Source organism: Durio zibethinus, chromosome 2 (genome assembly GCF_047325235.1).
Source record: "Durio zibethinus cultivar Kanyao isolate XHJ-2024 chromosome 2, ASM4732523v1, whole genome shotgun sequence".
NCBI lineage: Eukaryota > Viridiplantae > Streptophyta > Magnoliopsida > Malvales > Malvaceae > Durio > Durio zibethinus.
In genome coordinates this window covers 37,384,200-37,404,797 of record NC_143163.1, presented here as the reverse complement: position 1 = coordinate 37,404,797, position 20,598 = coordinate 37,384,200, and the positions used below count along the sequence as shown (strand labels likewise).

General features: G+C 33.2%; 2 protein-coding genes across 3 annotated transcripts; both read right to left on the bottom strand.

Annotated features, from left to right (window-relative positions):
* Positions 1 to 1,686: 1,686 nt before the first annotated feature.
* On the bottom strand, positions 1,687 to 6,485 carry LOC111317559 (delta(24)-sterol reductase). Of its 2 annotated transcripts, none has more exons than XM_089755184.1 (3): positions 6,378 to 6,485; positions 2,865 to 4,140; positions 1,687 to 2,440 (listed from the first exon to the last, which is right to left on the bottom strand). In XM_089755184.1, the coding sequence occupies exons 2-3, from the start codon at positions 4,110 to 4,112 to the stop codon at positions 1,997 to 1,999; spliced, it is 1,692 nt and encodes a 563-aa protein (XP_089611310.1). In that variant the 5' UTR covers positions 4,113 to 4,140; positions 6,378 to 6,485; the 3' UTR covers positions 1,687 to 1,996. The 2 variants fall into 2 exon arrangements, with proteins under 2 accessions (XP_089611310.1, XP_022775728.2); XM_022919993.2 differs by having other exon boundaries at positions 6,268 to 6,407.
* Positions 6,486 to 11,729: 5,244 nt separating this feature from the next.
* Positions 11,730 to 18,946, bottom strand: LOC111318179 (calcium-dependent lipid-binding protein-like). Its single transcript, XM_022920880.2, has 9 exons — positions 17,854 to 18,946; positions 17,308 to 17,549; positions 15,748 to 15,766; positions 14,394 to 14,602; positions 13,735 to 13,844; positions 13,501 to 13,599; positions 12,390 to 12,840; positions 12,174 to 12,297; positions 11,730 to 11,992 (listed from the first exon to the last, which is right to left on the bottom strand). The coding sequence occupies exons 1-8, from the start codon at positions 18,633 to 18,635 to the stop codon at positions 12,209 to 12,211; spliced, it is 2,001 nt and encodes a 666-aa protein (XP_022776615.2). The 5' UTR covers positions 18,636 to 18,946; the 3' UTR covers positions 11,730 to 11,992; positions 12,174 to 12,208.
* Between the last annotated feature and the right edge of the window lie 1,652 nt (positions 18,947 to 20,598).

Here is a 20,598-nt window from a genome sequence, read left to right as displayed (position 1 = left end):
ACAAGTCTACATGGGCAGAGTCCATGATGATATGAACAAATTCAACCCATGGAAATTTAAAGTCCAAGACCAAGAGGAATTCTAAAACAACTAATCTTGTCTCACATTGTTAGTTGTGATTAGATAATTAAAAAATTATAATTGAAAAAATAAAAGTAACGCTAAAAGTAAAGGATTTAGGAAATTTTCATAGAAATTAAATTCTTAATATCTAGAGATTTCTTTTTTTTTCTTTTCTTTCATGCTATAATTAATTATTAATCCTTTTTTTTTTTTAACGATAAGAGCTTATATATATTGGAATTTAAATTTATCTATTAAATATCATTTTTTAAGATTAATTACATATATCAAATGAATTAGTCCTAGATTCACCAATACTTAATTTTACTATATCACAAAACCATATTTTGTTCTTTGATTAACTATCATAAATACTTGGATAAAGAATTACTTCAAAAGTTTGCTCAACTTCTATGCCAAAATTATAACAAATTAAGCAGTAGTTATCAACTATGTTGGATTGCAGCATGCCAGCTTCGGTCTTTCAGTGAATGGAAGGATTGTTACAACTTTTACTAGAAAATGTAGCATTTGTTCTTCCCTATATTGCAGAGGGGTATTTCTCCACAAACAAATTATATTTGTTCCTTCAAAAAAAACCTAGTAGCATTTGAAATTTCTAACTGCAAATTCTGATCAGATTGAGACCAACTTCAACGTTTGGGTTCTGGCCCAGAACAAAGACCATGGTACAACTCATCAATTGCAATTGCCTGAAATTGGTGGAGATGATCCATCATTAACCGGATTCACTGATAAAAGACAAAATCCAGTTAACAATCTCCACCAAGGTATGAATATTGAAAAGAACTAATGCTGTGGAAGATGGAGTCAGAGTAAGCATTTTAGTGTGTGTGTGTGTGTGTGTGTATATATATATCGCATGACTCTTGGTCGGAGTCATGCCAGAAATCTGAACCCACCGTGCGTTGTAAGTGCCTTTTACAAATAACAATTAACAAACATTTACGGTGTTATAAAACTACCAATAACTCACCAAAGAAATTTTGTTGAGGCAGATATTGGTAACAGAAATGCAGCTTCTATCGAAAATAGGTGGTGTAGATTGTTGGAACTGAGGAATGCAAATTTATAGGATGCAAGTTTTTAGATTATTTGTAGAATGGTTTACTGAAACTCTGTCTACGAGCCATAGAAAGAAAACCCAAAAAAAAAAAATTTTCAACGGCTAAATTCCCAATTTCCGATATTGATCATGAGGTTACTTTGATTATGGAGCTTGAATCATGCAAAGTTTAATGGAATCGAAGCATCTTATCTGGGATGCAAACTCATTTATCAAAATAGAAAAAAAAAATAATGCATCCTCTGAATAATAATAAATCCTATATTTATAAACTTTAATTTCAAAACTAAGTATATAATTTGATTTTTTTTTTTTTAAGTTCAGAACTCGTTTGCAGATGAAAATGACTCGCAAATTTCTTTGATTCCAAGAGAAAAGCATTAAACTGATGGCAATGTCAAGTCTATTGGGAGGTTTCGTACTGTTACTTAAAGGCATGTCTCCATGCCGGTGCAGCTGTCAACAAGCTAAATAAGAGAGCTTCATGTTCCAACCAAACAATGATTGGGCTAGAAAGATAATAGAAAGGAGGAAAATAAAAAATCTCCGGTCAAGACTTCAAATTCCTGGAAGAAAGGCTACGGTCATGGCACCTTGTGCAGGAGCCAACATACCCAAAGACAACATAATAAGGTCAAAACTACAAAGAAGCTTCATTATCATACTCGATTCAAGAAGACTAACCCAAGTCATCATGCTTAAACATCCGGTAATGTCACTCACTGCAAACTACGTTTGATGAGAGAACTACAAAAGAAAGAAACAACAAGACAATGCAAAGATTCCACGCAGAAAATCAAGAAATTCTACCATGATCGTCACCTCAAAAGTTGGTCCATGGGCTAATCAATCAGCCTCTGCATATGCAGTTTCGAGGTGGGCTTGTTCAGCTTCTTGCACCTCCTTCTCGGTCTTCCTCCCTTTCTTGGATTTGTAGTAGACACTCATGAATGTTCCCACAGCTCCATACTTCCTCCTGACATGCTCATAGAGTCCAGCATCAAACATCCTCCAGAAATCCTTCTCATTCAGCTCAGACACTGCATACTGTGGCTGGAAACTGTGGTTTTCAATCAACCATTGCTCCATTTTACGAACTGCCTCTGCACCATCAAACACCTCACCCCTCAAGACAGGGCCTGGAGCATAATACACCCCCACATCTGTGTACATCTGAGCATAAGGTGTATCACCCTGTCTGCGATGATGCTCAAAGCCTGCTTCAGGATACACCATAGTCTTGACTGGAAGCTTGAACAGTCGGTGCGGACAGAGCCAAATGGGATAGACCTGGAGAATCAACAATTTATAGAATCACAATCTTAACACTTAATTCTGGTGATCCTAATTTACAAATTTAGAAGAGTCAAATAAGGAATTTATCCAAGAGGACATTTCCAAGCTCTTTTGTGCGTTTGCAAGGCTGTAAACAACAAATCAGTCACAATTATGCCTCTGTGTGAAGGAGCTTCAAGGAGATCTAATATGACTGATTACTTTTCTTCTACGTGATAGGACCAGCCACAGTGACAAATGTCTTACAGGGAAGAACACCCATTACTTTTCATTAATGTAACCAACAAACTACAATCATTTCATCATAAGAAAAATATAACCTTTTAAGAGTGAAAGAGAGACAAAAGCCAAATAAAATGCAAAAAGAAGGAATGAGGAGGTAATGAAAGGAAAACAAGTGCAAGAACATAAAATTTACCTCCATCTCTCGGTGGACCCACTCTAGTGCATCCCCAACCTTGTAAAGAGGAACAAGCATGTCTTGAATGACATGCATCTCATGGTAATAATTTCTAATAGCTTCACCTTGAGTAGCCTTGAGCAAGGAAACCTTGGGTGGCATCATCCAGCCCAAGAGAAACCTAAACCACCATTGATCTCCAAATGGAAGGATGAGCTTCCCCTCCCAATACAAACATCTTGTGTGCCTGTGGTAATATTCCCTGGTTGGAATGTATTCTACAAACTCTCCCTTCTTTAATGCCGTCTGTGCATGCTGGTAGAACCACGGTTTAAACCACCAACCTACTCTGTTAATCTTATTCCCCTTCTTCTTGGCCTCTTCTTTCGAAGCATATCTCCCCGTCATGAACACACCTTCAGTCGCTGAGTAAATCATGCCTTCTACAAAATCCGGAACTTTTGCTGGATTATCCTGATCACAATCTCTGGGTGTAAAAGAGTCCATATAACCCTGTGCAAGCTCTTGCAAATTCCCTATTACTGGCGTGTAGGTCAGTTTCATGTACTCTTTGATGGGTATAAGTTTGATTTCAGCAGCAACAAGAAGCCCAAGGGTTCCTTGAGACCATGGGATAGCATAGAAGAGATCGGAATATTCATTGTCCTTGGTAGCTCTAACAACACGGCCATCAGCCAAAACTACCTCATAAGCTACAACAGTATCAGAAAACAGGCCATAGATGTGGGAGCTTCCTTCAATCCCGTAGCCATTGATGAGACCACCAACTGTAAGATCATCAAGCTCTGCAACCACAGCAAGGGAAAGATTCATTGGGACTGTGACCTGTGTGATCTGCCCCATGTTTACAAGTGGCTCAACTCTTGCAATCATTCTCTCTTTATCGATTTCAAGTATATTACGGAAAGCAGACAAATCAACTTCAAAATGGCGAGCCCTCTTATAGTCTACATTCCGCATTCCAACAGCAATCCATGGTTTACGGGCTGTGCACACGAGACCATCCTTTTTTGGATCCCTCTGTTTGAGACGCTTCACTACTTTCTTAACATTTTCATCATGTTCCTTCTGACGCTGCTTGAAGGACTTCATCTCAGATCTGACATCTCCAAGATATATGAGAAAGTAATAGGCACAGGAAAAGGGAAGGACAACAAAAATAACAAAAATCCAGCGAAACTGGACCAAAAAGTCCACCAAGCCCTTCTTCCTCTTTGGGCGAAGAGGTACTTCAAGATTTGACATTATGGGGATTGAAAAACACCTTTTTCCTCTGCAACAATGATGACAGAAGTTTTAAGTCAATATAAAATGCTCCAATACAGAATTTACATTTCAGGGTTTTCAGACTTCTGAAAGAAACAATTTATCTTAGCATGCTAAAATGAGATAAACAACTAAACAAGACACTTCACTTGCTGATTTGGAGAGTAAAACCTTAACATGAATATTCAAGCCCCACTTAAATCGTCTTTATGGATTAAGAATTCCATAAACTCTTGCTCAAAAAAAAAAAAAAGAATGCCATAGACTCATTCATTGTCAACCTAGGAGATTAAAACTTACATCAAGAAATATCCTTAGGACAGACATTTAACATTAATAAATCAGTTTGAAACTAACACAAAAGATCATATTGATGCTCACAAATTAAATAGTAAGACTAAAACGCCTAAAGGTGCATGTCAAATGGAGAAAATATGTTCTTTCCTTGGAGTGGTGGAGCAAAAAATGCAAAACAGAAAAAATCATAGTAAAAGTTGAATGAAAAATAGGTAAGTCAAGAAACAACTAGAAAAGACCAAACTAAAATAAAATTTTTATTCAACCTGTCCTGCAAGTCTTGCAGAAATGAGAATCTTAAAGCCTCTTATGCTATATACCAATAGAAAAAATTAAATGAATTTTCACATTTACAACATATAATCATGAAAAGCAACCTCCTCAACACTAACAAAATCAAGAGCAACTCAAGTTTTTTATAGAATGTAAGCCTACTGAATGGGTAGAATGGGCAACTTTAGTCAAACAACATATGATGTAAGTTTATTTGAAAATTAAAATTCAACAAACATATGTTTGATCCCTTTCACATAGGAAGCAAAGCAAAGATAAAATCTTCTGAAGAAAATGGAACCTTAAATCACATGCAGATCAATATATCATTCAAGTGAGCAGAAGAGAAGAGCAAACTTCAAATTTCAAAAGGCATTTTCAATAGCAGCAAATACATATCGACCAAGTAAGTATTCTAAAAGTGAGTTATTTCAAGCTGACAAGCCATCCCTGACCAAATTGCACATCAGCAAATTAGATGTTTGTCCTTTGCTATTCTTGTATAGAAGAAATAGACGGTATTATGAAAAGAGGAAATTAATACCCATCATCTCATAAACTAATTATATATCCAAGTGCTTTACAAATTCTAGTTTAATGCATAAACATGAGAGGCAGTAAAAAGGAGAAATTAAAGAATTTTGTGGCGTTAGTGAAGGGAACAGAGAATCCCCATTATAAAACTACCAGATACATGACTAAGGAACCACAAAATGAACAATTTTTGTCACGATGTTAAAATTGCTTAAGTTGCATAAACAATTTTCCTTTGTTTTCCAACCAACTTAGATGTCTGAAGAAACTATAGTGATCAAAATCAGAACATGACAGAGCAAACAAACCAAGATCTTCCTATGGTTCCTTTTCTTCTTTCCAAATAAAATAACCAAACTGGTACATAGTACTTATTTGCAAAGACCAAACAGAATCCTAAGGGCCAAAATCTACCAAAAAGGTTATGAGAAAACAGACAGTCAAACAAAATCCTCTGATCTCTGCAAAGTCCAACAGAAAACCAAGACATTGTTTGGATAGCAACTTAAACTTGGAAAAAGAAAAGACAAACAACACATTTACCATAAAATTACAGTTTAAAGATCTAGATCCACCGTTATGAACTAAAAACAAGTGTGAAAAAATACTAGTACTAATAATTTAGCAATAACTGACTAGTAAGCGACATTTCAGCTTCAATAATCCAAAAACTTGTAAGTATTATTTTGGTTTTCAAGAAAACAGGAAATTTTACTAAAATTATATATAGAAAAATCTCAAATTTCAAGTGTAATAAAGCATTACATAGTAGTAATAACAATTTTTAGTTCATTTTCCTCATTTCCTCAGTCACTGACGAGAGATCTAACAAAAAGAAAAGACAAGAAAATCAGAAAAAAAAAAAAAGACCGAAGAAAACCATCATTCAAACTTTAAATTGCAACGTACAGACACGAGAAAGTCAGTTTTAGTTCAGTTTTCCTTGGTTTTTTCGGCGTAACCAAACAGACAAAAGAAAATTTCACCACTAAGAGACTAGCAAAGAGAAAAAATGAGAGAGAAAGAGGACCTCAAGCTCCAAAGCTCGGAACCACAGAGAAATTGAAGAGTTTGGAGAGCTTTTAAGAAGAAAATGAAGAGAGGCACATACAGTATAAATATAGGGTAAGCAGAGCGCACCTGAGAGTGTTGTTGCTAGTGACCACTGACAGCGAATGAATATCTCAAAAATGAAATTATATCTGATTTTTTTTTATAATCTTAATTAATATTATTTTTAAGAGATTTTATTTTTAAAAATTGAGAAAAACAAAAACAAAAGAAATTGAAGAAATCGAAAACGGATCAGACATGCACAAGTGATGGGCCAATTGGATTCGCTGGCGCTCAGGTAAAGTTATGTGACAGCGTGACCGCACCAAAATGTAATTTACTTTTTTCTGTATTTGACGGAATTTCTTAGGTTATTGAATTGAAATATGTTAATTCAAATCTCATTCCAACTTATTTTATATAAAAAAAAAAGTTTCATTTGGTTAGATATTTTATTGAAAAATAAATTATTATATCCTATAAGTAAATGAATGAATTAAAAAAATCGGGTCTGGATTGATGCCACGTGCTTATTCATTTAATTTATATTTTAGTTTAAATTTTAAAAATATTAATAAGAAAAATATGGAAAAGGTTGTTCAGCCAATGTGACTAACCATAATTAAAGTGAAGTCTCTTTATATTGAAAATTATAAATGTACTGTATTCAAATTTTAATTTAATTATTTTTATGTTATCAAAAAATAATATTTAGTAATTTTAAAATTAAAATTTTAATATTTATAATATTTATATCTTATAATTATGTTTTCTTTTAAACAAAAAAAATTTAGATATGTTTTTTACTTTTGACATAATTTTTTTCATGACTGTTTTGAAATAGTTACGGGGTTAATTTCAATCAAGAAGCATAATTTTTCATTAAAAATATGATAAAAAAATATAGAGAGTTGTTATATATATTTGAAAGATAATTTTTAATGATAAAAAATTTGAAAATAATTTAATATGGGACAAATTTATAAAAAAAGTTTCACAGGAAAGTTTCGCATCGACGTTGAATCATTGATGGCGAAAAGGAGCGGGTTGCATTTAATTTTTAAATTTTAAATGCTTTTGCTTTTTTTTTTTTTAAACAAAAATTGAGAATTGATTGAAAATTAATGACTGATGGTACATGAAAATTGAATGCATAAGTGGGAAGTGGGAAGTGGGAAGTGGGGAGTAAAGTGCAGACGAGCACAGAATGTGTTTGGTCGTGGTTGACAGTGACTGGTTAGCAGGCATTTTCCGCATCATAATTGTCGCCACTCGCCGTTCCCCCACACCCCACGTTCGGTTTTTTTTTTTTTTTTAATATTAAAAATCAAAATCTGTCACTTCAACAAAATATAATTAATATTAAATAAACAAACATAAGTAACCAAATTTATTTAACTGGAATATTCGTAAATTAAACAAATGAACTATATAATTTATGTTGTGGATTTTTTTTTTTGGCTTTTGAATTTGAGATAAGGAGCAAACTTTTTTTAATGTGTATTAAAAAAAAAGTTTGCTATTCACAATGAATGTAATGTCAACTTGTAATACAACTTGGATTACTATAATATATGATCAAATTGGAACATTTTTTTTATTGTTTAATTTACTTTTCCTATTACAAAATTACCTAATTTTGCTTGTAACTACTTACCCACCTAATAGCATAATTTATCTATTGAAAAGCAAACGTCACCAAAATAAATAAATAAATAAATGAACTGCAATTTGAATTTCTCTTATTTCATTGTGGTCTAAATTAAATCTTAATTATTAAAATTAAAAATTAAATACTTTACTGATAGGATAAATAAAAACAGAAATGATTAATGAATGTGGGTCTTCTCTTTTGCATTATTTGGGCAAAAAACTAAAGGGCGAACCCTCCGATACAGGATCATTTTGAGCCCATTTGTGCATGCCTATGATGGGACCATTTAACCTAACCAATTAGGCCATAGGGTTGGAGTCCCGTGGGCCGGGTTACACCTTCGCTTCATTAAAAGGGCCAAAGGAGACATAGCTTTAATGGGTTCGGCTCCTTTCGTTATTTCTTAATACATATTTAATTACCATTTAATGCATACAATATAATAAAATCTTACTCGTGTGAATGGCAATGATGATATTTAAAAAGTAATGAATAAAAAATATAAAAGGCCAAAATCGTAATATTTTCCTTTTTCTAATGTTTAATATATATATATATATATATATATATAAAGATGATTTTACATATAGATTTTTCAAGTCAATAAATATGATTTCAGTGAAATTTTTACAAGTATAGTTTGTTTTCAGGAATTACTTGTGGAATTTATTTTTAATTTTTAATACATTAGTTCTAGATTCTTTTTTTTTTAAATACTCCTTCTGTATTATTTTTTATTTTTTAGGATGTACTAAAATTATATCTTTTTTAACACTTAATTCTTTAATTTTTTTTATGTATTTCAAAATTATTTTTCAAGATTTTTTTACTTTTTTTAATGAAAAACTTCATAAAAATCAAATGAGGACAATCAATATAGGATGATGTTGTACCGATTAATGATTCCACAAATGATGTGTATAGTTAAACAGGCTGGTATTTCTAAATTATCTAACATAAAAATAATAATCGCTTCCACAAAATAATCGTTCCATAAGATCTGTTGTTTTTTTTTTTTTTTCATATAATACAAGGCATTATCTTATCATCGTAAATATTGCCTAATATTACCATACACTTTATTTTCGTCACAACCGGAGAATTAAGTCTTAATTAGAATTATAGAAATAGTCTCATCTCATAAATCTTGATCATCTTTCTGATATTTCTCATAGAAATAGTCTTAAATAAAAATAAATAAGTACTGCCACCATATATATACTGAAATTGCATCTAACGGCTGGAATTGCTAAACAGGAAGGAGATTAACCTAATTAAGTAACTCTAATCTAAAGGAAATGATTTGTGCATGTGGGCCTTTTTCTTTTAATGATTTAATCCCTTGGCCACTTGCGTAAACTCCTCTCTTACGGGAGTGGAGTACCAAACCACCAAGGCTAGAGACTAGAAGCTCGTATGTTTTGCCATCTGCGTTACAATTAGAGGGTTCATATGAGTCGAGTTATTTGTATAGATTTTATGAGTCTGACTTTATCAGAGTTAAGTTTAGGTATAAATTTTGAATTAGATGGGAATCATGGCAAGGACACGGCCACGAGTTCTTCCATCCTGGGCTGCTGTCTCCTGCAATTCGAACTTTCAAGTGAAGTGTTTTTCTAGTTCTCCTTTTATTTGTTTTTTTCGTTTTTTTTTTTTTTTTACGAAGAAACTTTCATGTAAGTTACTGGATGAGATGGCATGGAGATGAAACAGTGTATTTCCTCATGGTCAAAAAATAAATGAATTATGAAATGTGGAAGAGGCAGGCATTTAATGCAAATGACGAGGCAGACAAAAACAGAGTAACTGATCCATAAAAAATAAGTAAAGTAGTAGAAAAAAACAGAAGGATGAGGAGGGGCACAAACGAAAAGCAGACTGGTGGATTGAACGCAGATGAGACGTTTGGCGCCAGCAGGAAACGTGTTATGGATTTCGGTGCCCTTCTTTGCCGCGTGCGCTTCCTTCCTTTGCTTTGCTAATTCCATTGCCTTTTATCCCTACTTATTTCACACTCCAAATTGCATTATCCGAAGTCCAAACTCAGCCTTGAAATTATTGTCTTTTGGGCCGATCGTGACTCTCGTGCCCGCCCTGACCCCAAGTCCCTTTCAGCTCAAAAAACATGCATTTGTGGCGTAAGATAAGGAGGGTTTGGCTCTCTGTTTCTGGCAGGCTCAAACCCCATAAACCCACCGGTCAGTTTATGCCATGGTCATCCTATCAATCCCTTATTGGTCTTTATAATTCTAGTTGAATTAAATGCAGCGTTTACATTAATCTCTGTTTGCTTCGAATTTGATTCTTGGTGTTTAATTTGAAGAAGCTGATAGCTTTGAGATTGGACTCCAATTATGAGCAGGTGGCCAAGGTGGTGCAAGCGGTTTATTAAAGCTTCAAGATGATGTAAAGACGTGTGGATATAAAGACGTGCAGGTGATGTGGAACTTATTGAATACATCACAAATAAAACAAATAGGAGCAGCAGCAGCCACAACAGCAGTTTCTCAATCTCGCAAATGCAGCAAGCAAAGGCCTTCTTGGATGGCTTTCTTTTGGCCCAACCAAAGAGCTACTTCCTCATCTTCATCTTCATCTTCATCTTGTTGGGTTAAATCCAGTAAAACAGTATACTAGCTATAGATATACACTTAAAATACAGCAAATTGTATACAAATTTACGTTTGGTTTTGGTAGAATTAATTGTTCATACGGCCATAGAAATGCCAATATCTATCTTCCCTGTTAGTACTTTTTGTTCATATCACTTGAAACAGATGGAATTAACTCAAGCATTCCAAGCTTCTCAGTTTTACCTATCCCTGTCATTACGTTCCCGTTTTGATTTTCGAAACTCTGCAAATACTTAAATATAAACAATATAGTATATTATAAGTTTCTATAACGCACGTCAATGGAGGTTTAACAAGTACTCATCAAACTGCTTTGATGTAGAGAATTTTGCCATCTATCCTCATAATAGCTAGTCTTCTGACATACCTATTCTATTGGCAGTCAATTAATTTTTATCTGTAAATTCTCAAAAAAAAAAAATCATATGTAAATGTTGCAATAAGGAAGTAAAATTGAGAAATACAACACAACAAATCGTGAAAAAGAATGAAAAATGCATACGAGTTATGTGATTCGACTTTTGAAGCATACGTGACCGGGTTTAAATCAGTTCTACGTTACCAACCTAGCCCCCCTTGACATAATAAGAGGGCTTAAGCTGTTTTAGCAACATGTTGAGAAGGATTTTCGTAGCATTGTGTGACATTTTATAATTGAATTTTTAAAATTTCAGTCACAAAATGAAACTGTGACGACTATAAATATATATATATATATATATATATATCTGTGACGCGGTGAAAATAACCGTTGCCAAAGGACCACACAGGCCCCGGTTTGATGGAGAATCGGGGCTTGAAACGGAAATAATTCCCGTTGCACACTTCCTATATGCCAAACGGCACCTTAGTCACTTACCATCTGTCCTTTTTCATGATTTCTTTAACGGTAACTAGCTTATGGACAAGTTTCCTGCGAAGAAACATGGAAAAGAAGAGTAAAGTTGAGAAAACTTCCAGATGTCAGGCAGGAGAGGAAATAAGGAAGCTAGATGATGTTGCCATGGAAGAAATGGAATTAATTTTATGTATTTCATCCACCAGCATATGCCTATTTTAGCAGGTGAGTATAAGAATTGATTCTTCACAAAAACCAAAGGGAATTGCAGTCTTAATGTTCACAATCGAGCTACCAAAACCTACCTCGGTCGATTCACGCTTCAATCAACCAAAATTATGAGATATATATTATGGAGGTATATGAACAATTAACAGATATACAAGGCAAATCTCATCTATCATGGTTCGATGAAATAAATTAATAGATATATATATTTTCTTGCCGCCATTGGAACACTAACACTCCTCTGCTAACAATCATGAATATACACATCGGTGTGGGTGTAGCACCGGAATGAAAAATGTTGATCTCCTTCGGAAGCCAATATGAGATTTGCAGAATAATGGCCTAAAACCTGCCAGCCGAAAAAATAATGACTTAGCAGCTAATACAAAAATGAGATAATAGAATGAAATAAAAACAAATAAACCACAAATTCCTGTTACCAGAAACAGTGATGAGATAACAGCAGGCAACTATAATCATATTCAAGAGAGAATTGAGAAATGAGAACCAAAGAGGCTCTAGAGAATTACTTGATCAAGCAGAAGCATTAGCCCATCATGTGATATCAAGGGTTGAAGAAACTTGAGCCACCGATATTGAGTGCAATTAGCACTAACATACTTGTAATCACAGCAAACCATAATAAGGTTGATCCTGCAGAAGACAAAATATTGAATGCAATCAAGACAACAACACATATGCACAACTGAAACAAACTATTAGATACAGATATTTAAATGCCACACCTCCAGATGCTTGAGAACCATTATCAGAATCTGATGGCACAGATTCCCCATTAAAACCACTTAATTTTGGTTTCAGAGGCCCTGTTCTTGAGATGTCATCAAAATATTTGCTCCCCGGTTCAGATGACACTATGCCTTGAAATTCCTCACTCACAATCAAAGCTGCTAGAACATCCATAAATGACTCTTTGTCTGTTTCATCTGTAAGTTGCTTTAAACCCTGCTGATATGTCACATTTGATTCATCAGAATCAGACAATTCATCATCTGAAGCATCAGTATCAACAGGTCCAGCCACAGTTGTGTCATCTTCTTCATCCTCAACATAGGCTTTATATGTCAATCGAAGTAATATTTCTCCAGCAGATCTCTTTCTGAACACTCCCCAACCTCCTTGCAAGACCACAATCTTATCTGTAGGAACAGTGTCCTGGAGAGTCCTCAGATCAACCTGAAAAGTTTTATGCATCAGATAACCACATTCATAGAAAGAGGCAAAAAATTGACTGCAAAAACCTTGCAATCTATCATATCAATTAGCACTGTTAAGTATATTCAATCTCAACCTGTCAAGCAGCAACATAATCACAAGATTCACATCTACTCTACAGACTATCCACCACTTTCTCAGACAGGAACCAAGTATTCATTGCCATATTCATAAAATCTTAAGCTCTATCTAGAATGGTTTGTGTGTCATGCAGCATAGCAGCCTCAAACTGGAAACTTTTGCTTCTCACCACAACAAATAGGTAACAACCAATGTGTAAAAGATGGACCATCATGCCCATGGGTCAATAAATGTCTTGAACAACTCGCTAGCCTTGCCTTACCACACATAGCTGCTCTCAACTCTCTCCTCTCCACCAATAACTGTTTTTGAATACATACATACGTACGTACGTACGTACGTACATAAATACATATATATATATATATGCACGTGTGTGCGTCTGAGTACTTTCTAATCCTTAAAAATTAAAATGGTAACTGCTGTAAGCATCAAATCTCAAAGCCACATAAGTATGCCCACACCCAAAGATGATCTAAGCATATATAAGGAATATTATACAATGATATACATTGTTTCACAAATAAAAAAAAAGTCTACCTCTCCTATACCAATTGTCAAAGAAGTGAACCCAAGGGAGTCTTTCACTTGGACTTGTAGTTTTTCTTTTCTAGGGTTTGCCACAAGTAAATGAAAATCCTGGCAAAATGACAAAAAAAATTATCAATTAAAGAAATTTTACAGCTTCAAATATCAAAGTTCATCCAGTTTGGGAAGTTTCATTAAAGATGATAGAATTCTGTATGGGAAGAAAATAATGCTAAGAAGCTGCACCTGATTCCAAATTGGCTCACCAGGAGGCCCAATAACAGTAGTTTGACTGTTCTTTTTACTGCATATAACTTGATCCCCCAGGCTTAGAACAACATATGGATCAGTTTTTCCTGAAAAAAGAAGAGCGCTATTGAATATGGTGAACGAAAGTGAAGCTATACATGCATATGAAGGAGTCCCCTACGATATAACTATTAGAAGACCAATGTATTCCATCCTCATTCCTTATCTCACATCCAAGTTCTTTTTACTGCATATAACTTGATCCCCCAGGCTTAGAACAACATATGGATCAGTTTTTCCTGAAAAAACAAGAGCGCTATTGAATATGGTGAATGAAAGTGAAGCTATACATGCATATGAAGGAGTCTCCTACGATATAACTATTAGAAGAGCAATGTATTCCATCCTCATTCCTTATCTCACATCCAAGTTCCACAGACATAAACATTAGGCAACATTCATAAGGAATTTGCATCTCTGTTGCTCAAACTTGTCTCTTCACTCTGCCATACTTATGTTGATAGAGTAAACAACAGAAGGGTGAGTTATGTGCTGGACCATGAGTGAAAGTTTTGAACATTGTTTTTGTTGTAAGCATTTCATCTTAAAAATAAAAAAATATATCTTCTCAGAGGTCAAATGAAAACAACTCTTACCATAAAAAACATAAAAAAGTTTCCTGGCATCTACAAGAGTCACGGATAGTTCTCCAGCAAAATCCTTGTTTTTCTCTTCTTGAACTTCTTCTGATTTCAAATCATTTGCAACAGGGCCAACTGCTTTCCCTTTTTGGAAATCCAGAACAATCTTCTTTGGGCGTACAAATAGTCGAGGCAAATCCACAGTGAGAAGTTTTGTCAAAAACCTAAAAATAAATGTACTCAGATACCATATGAATAAAGCAGTAGAAAAGGAGATACACAGAAAACAGCCAAACCTAGAAGATAACAAACAACACCTAGAAATAAAATGGAAATATTAAATAGCGAAGCCAAAGAAAACTGATATGCCATATCACAGGTAAAACGTTTAAATTAGCTGAATGACACATGAAAAAGATGATAGTAATGGCAGCAGCAGCAGCAACAAATTAGAAGTACTAGTTACTATTGCCAAATTCAGTACCCATATTTAAACGTAGGAAGCCACCCTATCCCATGCATAAAAAAATAAATAAAAAAAGGAAGAAAGAAGAAGAGTAGTGACAAATGCCAAAATGTCCTGATACTCTTGAAACTCAAATGGAAAACTAGTGCTGTTTTAAGCCTCAAGAAATGTGAGATACATTCCCATTTATATGCATCTATTCCAACAGTTTTAGGGAAGTCCTCATGAGGGGGTAAGTGGTGCCCTCCCCTTGCAAAGAACAAAATTACCAAGGTAATCATTCAGTATAACCAATATCAAGGAAGACAACTCACTATCATTCATTTACTTTCAATTAAAAAATGAAAAATGAAACTCATTACTCACAGCCCAAGACATCTAGACTGATAAACTCAAAGTACAAGTGCAATAATGAATTTCAGGTAAAAAGTAAAAGGTGAATTATGTTTAAGCTTTCAGCTAGAATATGATTTAGCATGAGGATACCTGTGCTAAGTTGAAGGCTCATGTCAAAATGGGAGGGAAAGAACAAAGAGGAAGGGAAGATTTCTTCCATTTGCAGTTAAACTAAAAGAACAAGTATCCTTCAAATACAAAATAAATTTCTTCCATTTGCCTCTATATATCTAGTGGTGACATGTTCTCAGAACTTGCATCACATCAAGAAGTTCTGTAATGTAATGTCTTCAATGCTGTGAAAGGGGGAAGGGAAGATTATGATAAAAGTTCATAACAGAAAGGTACTCATAATATTTGTTTCAGACAACTATGTTATGTAAAATAAAACCTGTACTGAGAAAACCCTAGACCTTCAGACCAATATGGAAAAGATATAAAAAATGTTTACAAGCCAAATTAGTAAGCTTGCACAAATTACGGTAGCTGTAAAAAAAATTCACTTACATTGACAGAACTGGAATTGCTGGTATTGCCCGGTGCATGCACAAAAGAAGAAAAAAAGAAACAAGTATCAGCATCTTCAATGGCAGTTAGCACATAAAAGGACAATCCCTAATAATTTTTTATTTAAAACTTTCAAGACAAGGGAATTGACAGCAATCTCCAAAGAAAAGAAGACTTCAATGAACGAAATCATATAAATGGATATGTCTCTATGGATTTCATAGCTATATAATCAAAATTCAAAAATAAATACTTTCTACAGGAGACTAGTGTGAATTATTTTTTTCTGTTGCCATCTGCTACTTGTTTCTTCTAACCTTTTAAATCAACAATGAAATGGGCAGCTTAATAGGTAATGAGCAAACTTGAGTCATTGAAGAACACAAAGTAACTTAAGCTATGCTCAAATTATCAATTACTTTACAACAGAAACAGAAGAATATTTAGACAAGAATTATTTTAAAATACAGAGAAAGGGAGGAAGAAATTCTATACTCCTTTTTTTCATTTTTAAACTTTGGTGACCAATAGAGAGGAAAAGACGCATCACACTTTTTACCAATGCATGTAGGCATTGAATTAAAGCAAAAAACTAACCAATCCTAATACCAAAAGAGGTCTGCACATCTGCAGCTTATCTACACAATTAAAGAGCTATACGGGTCCCAAGCAGCTCATGATCCCTTTACTTATAAGATGGGATACTTCTATCAAATATTTTCCAGCTCTTTCTAACACTCAGTGGCCTGGGCATGGCCAGGATTATTCTTAGAAGTGGCGAGCACTAGTCAAAGCTCCATTGGAAGTTTTGAACACAACTTAACCTTTCCCTCAAATTTCCTTGTTCATCTGTTGATAACAATGACTTAATCGATACAATCACAAACTAGTGGTAACTCAATGATATAACCAATAAAAGAGGGATGAACTTCGATGAAGAGATAGAATTTACCGTAAACCTCAAGGGAAGAATATTAAAGTTGATCAATTAGACGAGGCAAAGTTAACGTTTTCTTAGAGTTCATTCCTTCAGGTCCCCTATGATGTGACCTATGACAAACACCTTTTAATTGGGTATTATATTTCTGGCTTTTTAACAATCCTACATTTCAGGTCTAATTTCAAGCTTAAAATGTTACAAATGCACAAGTAGAATAGGGTTCTGTGTCCTATTCCTTCCCAAGGGGATACAAACTGATTCAAAGGACATAAGAAGTCTAAATAATACCAGTTCTTTTTCTACAATAAAAGGTGTATTTGAAACAACTGGAACCTAAATGCCATTAAATCCATATGGTCAACTTATATAGTTTTGTATAAAGGAATTGCGACTAAAAAAGGAGCCAGCTCCTAATTAGATTATCTTGGCAAAAGCACAGGCCATGAATAAATACCAATTAGGACCAATAGGTACCATTTAATAAGACATTTTTCAAATTCATCCTAGTTTTTCTTGACTTCTTGACACCACCTTCATAGTTAACCTTTTTAATCTATAAACTTATAGATAGAAATATGTTTGAAAATGTTGTAAGAAAGAGAGCCATCACAATTACTTACCCATTAAGTTAAACAAGCGAAATGGTGATAACTCAAACTTGATCTTCGGAAGTGAAACAAAAGCCCATGAAACAGCTCCAACAAAAGGTTCTGTTGGTATCAATCGCAATTTAACCCAAAGTTCTCCATCAATATCAAAATCTCGGACACCAACTGGCACAACAATTGGAATAATGCCAAATTTTAATGACAACATCAACAACATGCGAGCACCACCAGTATAACGAAGTCCTATCTGATACCTACATCAAAGTCAATGGAAGTTGGTCAAATGCAATCTCAAATTTGTAAATAGAACCTCCAAAAGATCCTCAAGGCATAGCACATTAAGCATCAATTTATTATCATACTTATATTGAACCTCCAAAAGTTAAAAAACTAATTTACATTTCAGGAACACTTTAAACTTGATAATTAGAACTTCCATATAAATAAACATAGGAATCAGCAACCATAGACAGTTCAATTGCAATAAAAGAAAAAGGCATAACAACAATGGGAACAACAAAAGAAATTCTGATAGTTCTAAAGTGGCAAAAAACTCACTGCAAATCGTTGACTCGCCGTGAGGTCCTACGCTCAACATTCCTAACAGACAAAGGTTCATCCCCTAAAGAAAACTGCTTAATTTCCACTCTCTGCACATAATCAGGCTTCTTAAGATTATCAATAACAGGTTGTAACAACCCAATGATCCAATTCTCAATCCCTCCTCTATAAACTTTCCACAACTTCCCCAACACCATATTAACCCACTCGACTGACTCTTTCCTCTGCAAATCCTTTTCCAAGAACAATGAAAAACTGGTTGGAACTTGTGGCCAAACCCCTCCTCCCACTCTAACTGCGTCCCCATCTAGACCCCCCAATTTGCTCCTCCTTTTCCTTGAAGTCCAGATTTTATCAAAAGCAACCCCAACAAAAAAGAAAAAAGCAAACAACCCAACAATGTTACGGTTAATGGGAGGGGAAGGGATTGGGTGGATAACTCCAAGCTGGGTCCTCAACTTGTCAACAATGGGGTCTTGTTGGAAATTAGTGAAATTAGAGCCCATTTGGATGGAAGATTCTTGACTTTCCCCATCCACAAACTCATTTGAAAAACTTTTGGCTACAAGGTTTCTAGCCACCCTTAAATTAAGCTTGTTGGGATTTGGAGTGGGAATTGCGCAAGCAAGAAGACAGAATTTCCGGTTTGGGATAAAGAATGTGATGAGTCGGGTCTTGTCCCTGTTCCTAGGTGGGAAGGAGAGTTTGGTTCTACAAGGGCAGAGAGGAGGAACAAGAGGGAAGCTGAAACTGGAAGGAGAAGACTGTAAAAAGATCATTTATTATACGTGATGGGAGGAAAATTTTCAGTGCCCCAGTTAGGAAGTGGGGATAACAGAAACCATAGTTGTTGATGGTGATAACAAACATAAATAAACTGGATAATTAAATGAAGAAAGTAGGACAAAAAAATCAAGATGATGGTTTGGTTTTTTATTGTTTTTGGTTTTGGCTTGACCTTCAAAGGTTGTGAGAAAGGGAAAATGGTTTTTGAAATAAGGAATGGGTTGACTGGGTGGGATTGCGAAGTTGTGATGGACAGCAATAGAGAGGAAGCTGGGAAATTTGATGCGTGTGGCCCTGGCATATGGTCACGTTTTGTTTGCGTGTTTAAATTTTTTGCTTTTAAAGCTAGGCTGAGGTCGGAGCAGCCATTTCTTTTTCTTTCCATTTTCTTTTTTTTTTAAATATATCTTTTTTCACCCACAAAACAGCAATTTTTGTCTGTTAAAAAAATTTTTGGTAAATAAGTTATTTAATTATTTCAAGATAAAATATATCATATTTAATAATTTAAAATAAATGATCAATTGAATTTAAATTTAAAATAAAATATTTATATTTAATAATTTAAAAGGAGTGATCATTGAATTCAAAATTAAAATTTTTATATTAAAAAACATAATATTTATCAAAGCAACTTATTATTGATAAATAATAATTTTTTATTTTGTGATATTAAATTTGATTTTAAATTTGATAATTTCAAGTTTTAATATAATTATAATTTAACAAATAAAAATAACCCATTTGGAGTATAATGAATTTTTTTATAAGATTATATAATCAAATAATTTTCAATTTTTATTTATTAAATTCAAAATAAAAAATTAATAATAAACCAATTAACAACTAAGATCAAATCATGACCAAAAATTTTTAAATTGGATAAAAACTTGAATATGATATATAAATATTCAAATTATTTGTAAAAAACTTGAATATATAATCTATATATTCAAAGTTGAATATTTGTAAACTTATTTTTTATTACATTCATATAATTAATTAATAATGGAACCGTCCATCTTTCTATCAAAATAACATTACTCAATGTGTCTTGGTTAAAGAGGGATTTTGAGAATTTGGGTTTAAAAAAAATATTTTTTTGAATTTAAAAGTGTGTATATGCAATACTAAAAATTTTATCAAGTAAATATATTAAAAGAATAATAATATCTTTAATTTGTATGTCTAAAAAAGAGTATGATTATATTATTAAATAAAATAATCAATTTATTAAAATATTAATAATAATAAAATTATAAAATAATTATTTACATAATATAATTTGATTCATTTATTCTCTCTCTCTCTATGTATATATATAATATATAATAAATTTGTGTCGGAGTTGAAAATTAATTAACTATAAAATCTGCTTTAAATTCTATAAACCTTAACTTGCTATATGGGAAATAATTTGGATTTTTTTTTTATTTCCTTCCATTTTCTTCATTCATATGCATGGTTATATTTTTATTCTATGTCACGTCAATTAATTATAACTTAATATATATATAATTTTCGATTAAAAAGACATAAGATTAGAATTCGACCCTAATCTTTCCTCCTCTCTCTTATTGTAGAACTCTACTTTTTTTTAAAATAAAAAAAACTTAATATATATATAAAAGAAGATTATCTTTTAATTTTACCTCACTATTTCAATTGATATAATTTTATCATCATATTTAAATTTTAAAGTAATTATAATTTTATCATCAGTTATTTATTTATTTATTTATCATGATATTTTACATTAATATAATATCGTAATCTAAAATTCTCTTTATATTTTACTTTTTCTTATTTCTTAATGATGCTTTTAATGCATATGATAATTCTTATGTTCAATTTGTCTTAGTTTTTTTGGTATTTTTTTTAAAAATTCTTAAATTATAAAATAATTTTTAATATATATTTTTAAAAGTTTCTAATATGAATTTTTATTAAATATAA

Coding starts and splice junctions, on each gene's coding strand:
- LOC111317559 (XM_089755184.1), bottom strand. CDS start 4,112: ATGTCAAATCTTGAAGTACCTCTTCGCCCAAAGAGGAAGAAGGGCTTG. Junction 2,441..2,864: donor GGGTCCACCGAGAGATGGAG/GTAAATTTTATG, acceptor TTGATTCTCCAG/GTCTATCCCATTTGGCTCTG.
- LOC111318179 (XM_022920880.2), bottom strand. CDS start 18,635: ATGATCTTTTTACAGTCTTCTCCTTCCAGTTTCAGCTTCCCTCTTGTT. Junction 13,845..14,393: donor ACTTTTTTATGTTTTTTATG/GTAAGAGTTGTT, acceptor TTCTTTTTTCAG/GAAAAACTGATCCATATGTT. Junction 13,600..13,734: donor GTGAGCCAATTTGGAATCAG/GTGCAGCTTCTT, acceptor TCATTTTGCCAG/GATTTTCATTTACTTGTGGC.